Source organism: Herpailurus yagouaroundi, unplaced genomic scaffold (assembly GCF_014898765.1).
Source record: "Herpailurus yagouaroundi ecotype Mexico unplaced genomic scaffold, PumYag 77, whole genome shotgun sequence".
Taxonomy (NCBI): Eukaryota; Metazoa; Chordata; class Mammalia; order Carnivora; family Felidae; genus Herpailurus; species Herpailurus yagouaroundi.
In genome coordinates, this window is record NW_024412388.1 from 37,486,844 (window position 1) to 37,498,718 (window position 11,875).

The 11,875-nt window shown below is 36.7% G+C and overlaps 1 protein-coding gene across 14 annotated transcripts in view; it reads right to left on the reverse strand.

Annotated features, from left to right (window-relative positions):
- Window positions 1–1,394: 1,394 nt before the first annotated feature.
- Window positions 1,395–11,875, reverse strand: part of STIL (STIL centriolar assembly protein) — a 65,698-nt gene continuing 55,217 nt past the window's right edge. For all 14 annotated transcript variants that reach the window (XM_040470156.1, XM_040470155.1, XM_040470151.1 and 11 more), the window contains 2 exons: window positions 11,401–11,651; window positions 1,395–2,896 (listed from right to left, as the gene is read on the reverse strand). In XM_040470156.1, the coding sequence (XP_040326090.1) occupies window positions 2,110–2,896; window positions 11,401–11,651 (1,038 nt within the window). In that variant the 3' untranslated portion in view covers window positions 1,395–2,109. The remainder of the gene's footprint in view (window positions 2,897–11,400; window positions 11,652–11,875) is intronic.

The window sequence follows — 11,875 nt, forward strand, 5'->3', positions numbered from 1 at the left end:
TCTCTAGACATGTGTTTAGTAGAAAGAGACATGTTTGGTTGAATTAGTCTGCAGTCTAAATTCAGTCTCCAAAACTGCTTAAGTGTCTTATCAGAGGCCTTAAATTAGATGTGGTAACGGAGGGGACGGAATTAGATTTTGCCTAAAAAGCCTCAGGTTCAGTTTTTATTGTTCAGACAGAGAGCTTCTTGTTTGGTGTGAAAATTACAGGGTTCCCAGTGATAATGGTATAGTTAATGAGGCTGTCAGTTAATTCACTACCATTCTCAGTTTTTTCAATAATGTGCAATCTAAATTATACCCACACTTGCTTCTTGGGTGAGACATCGCAGGCTAATGTTAAATGGAGCACACTTGAAGTAGCACTGACAATTCCGTTCCTTAAAAGTTGACTCTAGTGAAGACTTTAAGTGGGTTTTTAGGCTATTTATTAAAATAACTAAAGTCCCAAATGTAGCCTATGGAAACAAAGGGAAACACAGAATCATTATGGCCATTTCTACATCTTGATTTTAACCCCAAATAACAGCGCTGCAGGGAAACAGACACCGACCGGTCCTGTTCCAGTGGGGAAGAGCACAGAGCAACCAGGCTGCTAACTAACTAAAAACTGTTTTTATCAGATTATTACCTCAGAAGACCCCAAACGAGCTGGAAAGTATTTAGAGATACAAAGTCCCCTTCTTTCCAGCTTCCATATCAAACTTTGATAGAAGAAAGTGACATCTAAGTTAACTTCAGCAGAAGAGCTTGATCTCTCAAGTGAATGAGGGCTTTTTCCTTTTAGATTTAGAAATACGAATTTTAAACTTAATTTTTAAGAAGGTGGGAGAAAAAAAGAAGCAACCCTAACAACTTGGATGGATCTCAAGGACATTAAGCTGAGTGAAGACTAATTCCATCAACTTACACACCGTGATGCCACATTTATATTAACATCCTCAAAATGACAACACTGGAGTGATGGAGAACAGACCACTGGTTGTCAAGGATCTGGGCTGGAGGCGGGTATATTTTAAAAGCATAGCACTATGGAGTTTCTTTGCTGTGATGAATCAGTTTTGTATGCTGATTGTAGTGGTGCTGAATCAAATCTATAACAAGTGACAAAATTTCATAGAGTTATACACCAAAAAGTAAATAAATGAGTGCGTGTAGAAACCTGTGCAACCCAAAAGGTCTGTGGTTTAGTTACTAATATTGTACCCAATGTCAATTTCTTGGTTTTGATCATTTGCTATGGCTATGTAAGATACTATCATTGGGGGGTCACTGGCTAAAGGGTACACCAGAATTCTCTGCTATTATTTTTATAATTTTGGGGGAGTCTAAAAAGTTTTTTTTTTTTTAACAAGTGTAGAAAGAAGGATACGTTATAGCAGAGTACAAAGGAAAACAGTAAATCTGAACATTTTTATTAAGTTCTACTAAAAAATATTAAAACACATGAAATACTCAAAGTCTGTAAAACACACTCATACTCAGTAATTTTCTTATTTTGTGATAGCTAGTGCTATAATGTTGAAAATGTTACATAACATCAACCTACCAGACTGCAAGAGTTTTACTTCCACAGAATTCGACAAATATGCATCCTAATTAAGAGAACATATATACTTGTTGTGTAAAACATCTTCAAGTTATTTTTAAAAATAAAACTTTCCCCTTAAATTCAATAAGGGTGGGTTTAGTTAATTTAGTGAGGGTCATGATAAGTCTATCTCATGTTCTTTTAGGTGATAGTGGGTAGATGCAGAGATGCAACATGCTAGGAAAATGGACTTACTTTTCACAAAGAACAGTTCAGATTTAGAGCTGGATACTACCTGTGTACGTAAATTTGTTTAAATGACTGGTCTCGGGATTTTTTTTAAAAAGTCGCAGTGATGCTGAACGGCTCTATTTGAACAGAGAACCTCACCTCCCACCAGTCAGCCAGCTCCCAGACCATCAGGTTGCTTGTTCGGCTCTTTGCCATCAGCTGCTGCCAAGAAACAGAGCGGCCCTGAGAATGCTTAGGGATCCCCAAACCACCAAGCGGCTCTGGCTTCCCTAAGTCTCTTTGGGAGACACCCCATCCTCACATCAGGAGGGTGGTGAGTTTAAGGTTCAAAATAGTTTTGGCAACTGTCTGAGCCGCTTTACATCTAAGAAGGTGCCTACTGAATTCATACTGTTCATCTGCTTTAAAGTTTCAGGTTTGAAACTTTCAGGAAGAATTGGAGAGTCCCTTTCATTTTCTTTCTCAGGATGTTGGGTAAACTCTGCTTTTCCAGTTCGGAGGTTCACTGCAGGACTTGGTTTAAAGTTTTTTAATAAGAAAGCTGGGTTTTCATTCAATTGCTGCATTGCTTTTGGCCGCACAACTTCATTTGTAATATTTCTCAGTACTGGCATATCTGTGTGGGTGCTCACGGGTTCACAGTTGTGACAATTAATTATTTCACAGGTGTTCCTAGACGGCTCTGTCTGACAGTCTAGTTGCTCAGGTGTGGATGTAAGGTTTTGATTCAGTAAATGTTCACTCTTGCCCTCTGTATGGTTTGGAGGCTCCTCTTCATCTTCACTGTTGTCACTGCTTTGAATGAGTCCATATCTCTTCATATATTTTTTGGTTGCAAATGACATGTTGTTTGGTGAAATTAAACTAAGCCCCACTGTGCTTCTGTCTGTATTAATATGTAGAAGACTAAAAGATGAGTCACAGTTATTTTGGTTTGATCGACTGAGGGATAGTTGTGACAGCTGATTTTCATTTAAGTATTTCAGAGCTATAGCATTCGCCTCCATGCTCAAATCCACGCCGTTGGGGCTTAAGCCACTCATACCAACATTAGCAAATGACATGTAGTTTAATCCAGAAATCACTGCTTCGGGGCTGATGCATGCCAACACACTGAAAGACACAATGGAGCAGGCCATCATTTATCTTATTTTGAGTACTAAATGCTGTTATTCTAAATGTGTTCCATTCTAAGAAAGCAACAAAAGGTTTCCAGCTTCAAGATTCACGGTGCTTTTTTATCTGAGTGTGCAAACATCTAAGTCTTAATGATCCAGGTACATTCAAGAGATAAATATGGTAAACTAGAAGGTAATCCATGATTCAAAGACTAAAAGTGGACCACAAACTAGTTCTCCTAAATTTATACATCAGTCATGATTTTAAGAACAAATACAATGCCCCCAAATGTAAAAGCCATTCAATTTTGGTAAAAATAAATAAATAAATAAATAAATAAATAAATAAAATCAAACAGAGCAAATATCTGATAATGTAACATTTACAAGCTTTGGTGAGTAGCTCAGAATATGAAACTGTCCGTAGTTGAAGAGACTCCATTTGTAATGAGTGAAAAACATCAACCAGTCTCTGGATATGGGCTACTGTATGTATCTCTGTATACACTAATTTTCTTTCATTAGATATAATCCTCAACTTACTTTTGGTTGGTGTCATCTCATTAATATTAACTGACTTGCCTTTTTCCTTTATATCATAAATACAGTAATAATAGCTGCTAATTTTTACTGATGCCTGATTATGTGCCAGGCACACTCAGTATCTCATTTAATCCTCACAGAAACCTTTCTCAGAGGTATCTTGCCTTTCAAATATTCCAACCTCATTGTACACTCTATACAACACTTCACATTTACATCATTTATTGGCATTCCATATATTTAACTCACATTTCTTTTTTTTCTCTTAACTTTTTAATGTTTATTTATTTGAGAGCGCACAAGCGTGAGCGGGTGAGAGGCAGAGAGAGGCAGAGAATCGGAAGCAGTCTGTGCTATCAGTGCAAAGCCTGACGCGGGGCTTGAACTCATGAACTGAGATCATGACCTGAGCTGAGGTTGGTCACTCGACCAACTGAGTCACCCAGGTGCCCCTCTTTTTTTTTTTTTTTTTAAATGTTTATTTTTGGGAGAGAAAGGGAGAACACGAGAGGGAGAGGTGCAGAGGTGGGTGGGGCACAGAGGATCTGAAGTGGGCTCTGCACTGACAGCAGAGACCCCAATGAGGGGCTCGAACTCACGAACTGTGAGATCATGTCCTGAGCTGACCTGGACGTTCAATGGACTGAGCCACCCAGGCGCCCCTAATTCACATTTCTTATTTATCATCTAGCTCCTTCATGAAAGCCCATGAGGGCAGGTATTTTTAAATCCACCACCTCATGTCAATATCCTTGGTGCCTAAACAGTGTCTGGCACATAGTAGGCACTTACTGAATATTTACTGTATGAATTAAAGAAATAAGTACTATTATCTTTATTTTATAGCTGAAAACACTAAGGAATAGGGATTTTTTTTTTTTCCACTAATTTGCCTAAGCTGAACAGCTAAGAATTGAAAAGCTGAGCCCAGGTCGCCTTATTCTCTAGGGCTCTACCACCCTGTGTTTCACTATTATTTTGGTATCAGTTTTTCTGTTCCCTAAAAATTAGAGTCTTTTGTGTACTGTTTGTTGTGGTAAACATTATATTCTACTCAAATACACTGTAATTTTGCATATCACCCGATGAAGAAATTCAGTTGTTTTGTATGTGCCAGCCACTGTCTGCATCCCTACCCCCATAAAACCCAAATAATGAGCAGGTATTTTCATTCTGAGAAGTATCTGAAATTTTGAAGAAGCTATTTTCAACCGTTAATATTCCTGAAACCAATGATATCATCATCAAACAATGAAACAGTGTGCTCAATAATGTTGGTCTTTAAAACCACCTTATAATTTTCCCTTAATCTTCTTGGTACTTAGGTACTTAATACGATGGAAGAGACACCAATATATCTAGACATTATTCTTTTATGAAATGTTCACAGTGATAATATTTTCTAAATATAAAATCTTTTCTACTTTCTTTGCCTATTTCTTCAAAATTATAAGCAATCTGCATATTAAATCAGAAGACCTGTACATGTTAAAAAATATATATCTCTAGAGATAATATTAATGTAAATAAACTAAAACTTCTAATTCAAAATGCTAAATATTTAGAAAAAGTAGGTCTAATTTGAGTTACATCTTTTATTATAGAATAGCTAAAGAATCTATATACATCCACAAACCAGTCACTATCAGTTTAGAAGGTTCTTCAAGTTTCGTTGTGTAACACAGCTAGCTAATTTCAATTAGGGGTTAGGGAAACAACACTACTTTGAAAACAAAACAGATCAATAAGGCTCAAAACGAATGCATATAAACACTAGGGTAATTAAAGATGAGAAACAACAGGAGGCCACTCACTAATCAAATCCTAACAGCCTTGAGCACAAATATACTATGTTAGCATCTCATTAGATGGACAGTCTCAGAAGGATGATGAGAGTCCATTTATGCTTCTATAGGAGAGTCCCAGGCCAACAACTATTCCAAAATTACAAAAATTATTCCAACTTATTTAAAGATGAAAACTAACTTTGACTTTATTGTTCTGTTTGAATACCAATTAGTAAACTCCTACTTATCCTACACTGGGTTTTCAACTAATAAGTAGAAAGGAAGGAAGCGACTAAAGAGACTGCTTAAGATCTGTTTTGAATTTGAAAGGAATTGGAAATATGCCTGTAGAGGCTGCTGCCAGACCTCAAACCACAATCTCCATCTTCCCTACAATTTCTAGGGGTAAACTTGTTTAGCACCTTCTTTCATTCCTCTCCTGCCTTTGGACCCTCCTAATCTCTGCAGTTCTGAACCTGGAAAGCAGAAAGGAAATCTTCCTTCCCTTGTCTCAGTTACTCATCTGGTGGGAGGATCTAATTCCGAAGTCTATACATGAAATGAGTTCTCACATAGGTACAATGACAAAGAATAGGTGGTTTATAAACTAGGGGAACAGTGTAGATTGTAAGAATTATAAAGAGTACTTTCCTGGATTACTAAACTATAATTTGTAACACTATTTCCATAGGAAAATGTACCTTAAATTCTAAACGCCTGCCTTATGAACTTTTAAGCATACCAGTTATATTATACTCATAGATGTTAAAAGGTAACAAGGCCACAAATACGGACAATAAGTACCGAAGAGGTGCTAAAAATAAAGCATTCACTGTATGCTTCAATAATGACCCAAACAGATGGGATTTCACTAATTCAGCAAATGACTCATGGAAGACCCACCAAGTGTGATAGAAGCAATGAAGATTCAGAGATATACACTACTCATGATCTTGCTGGAAAACCTATCACAAGAACAGGCTATAGAATAGGATATATTAGGAACAAGGTAGTCTGAGTAAAAACATCAATATTCTGGTGAGGGGCCCAGGAAAGCTTGACAAAGGAGCTGCCATCTGAGTTCAGCCTTGAAGGATAAGAGGATTCTGGCAGGCGGAAAGGTGAAAAAGAATATCCCAGGTGAAAGTAACAGTGAGGAACCCTGCAAATCCCAATGGTGGGTAAGCTGGAAGGCTGGCAGACAGTGGTAGGAGATTATACTAAAAAAAATTAGTTTGGGGCACCTGGGTGGCTCAGTCGGTTAAGTGTCCTTCGGTTTAGGTCATGATCTCATGGTTCAGGAGTTCGAGCCCCAAGTCAGGCTCTATACTGACAGTTGGGAACCTGGAGCTTGCTTCAGATTCTGTGTCTCCCCCTCTCTCTGCCCCTCCCCTACTTGTGCTCTCTCTCTCTCAAAAACAAACATTAAACAACAACAAAGTTGTTAAAAAACAGAACAGTTTAAGACAAAAAACAATATGAATTAATTAATTAGGCTTTAGATTCTTTCAGCCTAAGATTAATGACAAACAAAATCTCACTTCTTTGTGTTGGATAAACAGTTTCAGTGTGGTTTCATTTTTAATCATAATAATATGCAGAAGCCATTAATAATCAATAAAATATAAATTAAATAGTTTAGGGGCGCGTGGGTGGCTCAGTCGGTTAAGCGTCGGACTTTGACTCAGGTCACGATCTCACGGTCCGTGAGTTCGAGCCCCGCGTCAGGCTCTGGGCTGATGGCTCGGAGCCTGGAGCCTGCTTCCAATTCTGTGTCTCCCTCTCTCTCTGCCCCTCCCCCGTTCATGGTCTGTCTCTCTCTGTCCCAAAAATAAATAAACGTTAAAAAAAAAAAAGAATAGTTTAATATATTTTTGGTCTAAATCAGCACACATGTTCAAAAGGACAATTTTAATATAGGGTAATTATAATACAGTATGAAAATACTGCTAATGTTAGGTACCTCTCCTATGTGTTTCTACAACATACTATATATATCCTTCCTTTTCATAGGCGGTAACAGAATATATCATAGTTGACTATTTATGTGTCTTTTCCACTGCACAATGGGCTCTGTGAGGGTAAAGATGTCTTCAACAGGTTATCTTGTATACCATGATATCTCTCAGAGCTGGCTCAAAATAGAAGCTCAATAAGTATTTATTGAAGTAAAATGAATGAAAGTATTGGCGAAATAATACATATAGCTGGTAAGACTATAAAACCTTCTCTTTCAGAAAGCAATGTCACAACAGCTTTAAAATTTTCCTACCCTTTTGACTTAGTCTTTCCATTTCTGAGACTGTAAGGCAATAATCCTAAAACTAAAAAAAAAAAAACAAAATGCAATCTTTGCAACAAGATGTTCATTACAGCAACATTTCAAAAGGGGCACCTGGGTGGCTCAGTGGGTTAAGCGCCTGACTTTGACTCAGGTCATGATCTCACCGTTTGTGAGTTTGAGCCCTGCACTGGGCTCTCAGGCTCTCTGCTGAGCAGGAGCTCACTTAGGATCCTCTGTCTTCCTTTCTCTGCCCCTCCCTGAGCTCTCTCTTCCTCTCTCTCTCAAAAATAAACAAACATTAAAAAATTAAGTAGTAAGAAATTGGGGCGCCTGACTGGCTAGCTGGAAGAGCTTGTGACTTTTCATCTCAGGGTTGTAAATTCAAGCCTCACGTCAGGGGTCAAGATTACTTAAAAATCTTTTTTTCGTTAAATGTCTGATTATTTTTTAGAGAGAGAGCGCAAGCAGGGGAGAGGTATAGACAGGGGAAGATAGAAGATCCGAAGTGGGCTCTGCGCTGACAGCGAAGAGCTCGATGTGGGGCTCAAACCCATGAACCACGAGGTCATGACCTGAGCCAAAGTTGGACACTCAACCGACTCAGCCACCCAGGCACCCCCCAAATAAAAATCTTTTTTTAAAAAAAAATTAAAATTAAAAAAAATAAAATAGAAATTGAAGCCAACTTGACAAGTTCTTTTCTGTTCTGACAAAAGGGAAGGGTTAGGTAAACAAATGCTATATATCCCACTTAATGGATTAGGATATATCCCCATTAAAGATGATGGTTAGTAAGAGTTACAACAATTTGGAAAACATGCTTATTTCCCAGTGTAAAGCCAAAAAGAATTTGGTTTTTTTTTGGTAGACACAACACGGTCAAAACACAAAGTAGCAAACTATACACCACCATCAGACCTCACCAAAAAATTAAATGAGCAAGAGAGCAAAACAGTAATAAAACAAAACAAAAAACAAACTATGGACTTTGGAATTAGAGAGAGTAGGTTTAAAATCACAGGTATGGGGGCCTTGATCAAATTGGTACTTAATTTCCTTATCTATAAAACAGGAATAATAATAGTGTCTACTATATAGATTACTAAGGGTTAAATGAAAAATACTGCATAAAAATTCAGCACAGTTCCTGACACACTATGAACGCTCAATAAATGGTTGCTGTTAAAAATTATTTTAGAGGGGGGAAAAATTAGAGTGGTACCTCAGTCAGTTGAGCGTCCAACTTTGGCTCAGGTCATGATCTCACAGTTCGTGAGTTCGAGCCCTGCATCGGGCTCTGTCCTGACAGCACGGAGCCCACTTCAGATTCTATCTCCCTCTCTCTCTGCCCCTCCCCAGCTTACACACTCTCTCTTCTCTCTCAAAAATAAGTAACATTTTTAAAAAATTAAAAAAAAAAAAAGAAATTCTCCAGAATTAAAAAATTATTTTAGAAAAAGAAAAGGAAACACAAAAGCAAAGTTTTAATAATAAATGAGTTTGATTGGGATGAATATGGTTTTTCTACATTTTACAAAATAAGTTTATATTACTTTGACAATGAAAACAAATATCAAGTTCTATTTCCAAAGTTCTACAATATTTTATACAACTTATACCATATAATAAAATCTAAAAGATTTTTTTCACATAAAGATATAACTATGTTACTTACCCCTCTATGGAAATACCTAATTTAACATATTGTTTCGAACTGAAAAACAATTTTTTTCATATTGGCTTTCACTTCCTTGAGAAAATTATCTTATATGAAATTAAAATCCTACCTATGAACGTATATCTATGAGTTTTTCAACTGGTAATCAAATTTTAAAAATGGGCATAGCCCACAGTATTAAAATTCATAAAGAAAAATGGTAAAATTGTATATATAGTAAAATTGCAACTATTTCTTTTTTTAATTTAATTTTTATTTATTTTTTTTAACGTTGGAATCATACTGAAAATGCTTTATTTATTTATTTATTTATTTATTTATTTTTCAATATATGACATTTATTGTCAAATTGGTTTCCATACAACACCCAGTGCTCATCCCGAAAGGTGCCCTCCTCAATACCCATCACCCTCCCCTCCCTCCCAGCCCCCTAATTTTTATTTTTTGAGAAAGAGAGTGAGTGAGTGCAAGTAGGAGAGGAACAGAAGGAGAGGGAGGGAGAGAATCTAAAGCAGGCTCCATGCTCAGTGTGGGGCCCGATACGGGGCTTGACCTTCTGAACCCTGGGATCATGACCTGAGCTGAAATCAAGAGTCAGACACTCAACCAGCTGGGCCACCCAGGTGCCCCTAAAACTGTTTCTTAAAAAACTGATTTTCTTTGGATGTTATTAGTTCAAATGACATTCTCTTCATTTTCTAAAATGCCAACCCTGAGCATATATAATTTTCATAGTATAGATTTACAATGTAAATTGTTATGTAAATGAAGAACAGAACAATCTTGATAAAACAATGACTACCCCACAATGGTAAATCAAAAGGCTCTACTTTCCATTTCATTCTAAGCATCTAAAAAACAAATCAAGTTCATTATATGCTGAAAATTTATTAATTCCACTGTTTTACTGTAAAGACATTAAAACTGGGTAACCACTACGAAGAAATAATTACCTAAAAACTACTCCCCAAAGGCACCACACCAAAACACAGTGTTCCACAGATAGCAGGATAATTTGTATATTCCAACAGACGTTATACAGCCTCTGTCTCACAGTATTGAGATAAAACCTTCAAAAATGCTAGCCTTACTCTCTTATACTGTTGGTAGGAACATAAACTGGTACAACTCATTTGGTGGGCAATTGGCAACAACTACCAAAACTTTAAATGCGTATATCCTCTGATCCTGCCTACTTCTAAGAGTTGATCCTACAAAGATATTTGTATCAGCTCCTGTAGAAAGATGTTTACTTAGCATTGTTTGAGATAAGAAATAAGAGATTCAGTCTAAGTCCATTAACAGAGGTCAGGTTCACTATATTCTGTGTACAACAGAGTATTATGCAGCTGTTTAAATGCATGAGAAAGAACTACATATACCTATAAAGAAAAGTATCTAAGACATAATGTTAAGCAAACAAAACAAAAACAGATTGGAACACTCTTCACACACATATACACCTGAATATGCACAACATTTTTGCAGAACGCAAAAGAAACAGTTAAGAGGAGTCAAACTGAGGAATTTGGGGAGTGGGAGCTTTTGCATTTTATCTCATATTCTTTGTATTATTTAATATTTTCTCTTTTTTATTTAATATTTTCTTAAAACATGAGACCATGCTACTTTTGCAACTATGAAACAAAAATAATTAACAGAAAACAGGCTAACCTTAATAATACAATTTTCAGATTTTTATCCTTTTAAAAATAAGTATGTGATAAAGATCATCTTTGATGAAGAAGAATCTGAACAGAAAAATATGGCCAATTGTAATCGGTAAGCAATAAGTAAGGTTTGTATGACTAGACTGTTGAAAACCCATTTCTAGGGAAAGGAATGTTTTTGCCTTTTAGTCGATACAACTGCATAACCGAACGTCCAATAGGTGGTGCAGACCCTAGCACCTCCAGGAAGGCCTTCTAGACACCAACAATGAGTAAAGTCCATTTCTTTCTCCAAGCCTTCCAGAGCATTTTGTTGGCATCTTCCCCCAGGTGGGATTTATGTATATAAAACCTACTCTCCTACTAAAATGAAGACCCTAAAGGGTAGAGATGATCTCTTAGTCATCACACACATAGTAGGCCCTGAATTCATGATGCATCAATTGAATGGAGCGGCGAGCTTATACTTTTTCTCATGAGACTGCTGCAATACATCTACAATTTTGTTTGATCTTTTAAAACAAATTTTAAAGTTACCTGGCATGATCCACCTTATGTGCATTTTTATTCACTTTAGTGGGAGAATCAATTTTTACTCCAAGGTTTCTTAGTTGTTTAAGGGTTGCATTAAGAACACAATCTTTGTCTGCTGGCCCTGAATCACGTTTTTTTTTCTTTGTATGGTAAACATTTTGTGTTCTGGTACATTCATGGCTGATAATTACTGCTTTGGTGGACGGCTGCTCAGTTTCTTTGGAGGAGCTATTCAGTAGGTGGTTCACTTGACTCTGATGAAAAAAAATGTATTTGAAAAATCACTATTAACAATCTTAGGAAACAAAAGTGTAAATAGCAGCATAAGCAAGGCCAGGGAAAAGCGAAATAATATCTTGCCAAATTCTATAAAGAAGCAAATATATTTGGAAATTTTTTATACTATGGGGTTTTTATAAAGGAAGCCCATCTTAACAAATGATTTCATCAGGCTCTGAGGAAATTTAGAACGTCTGTT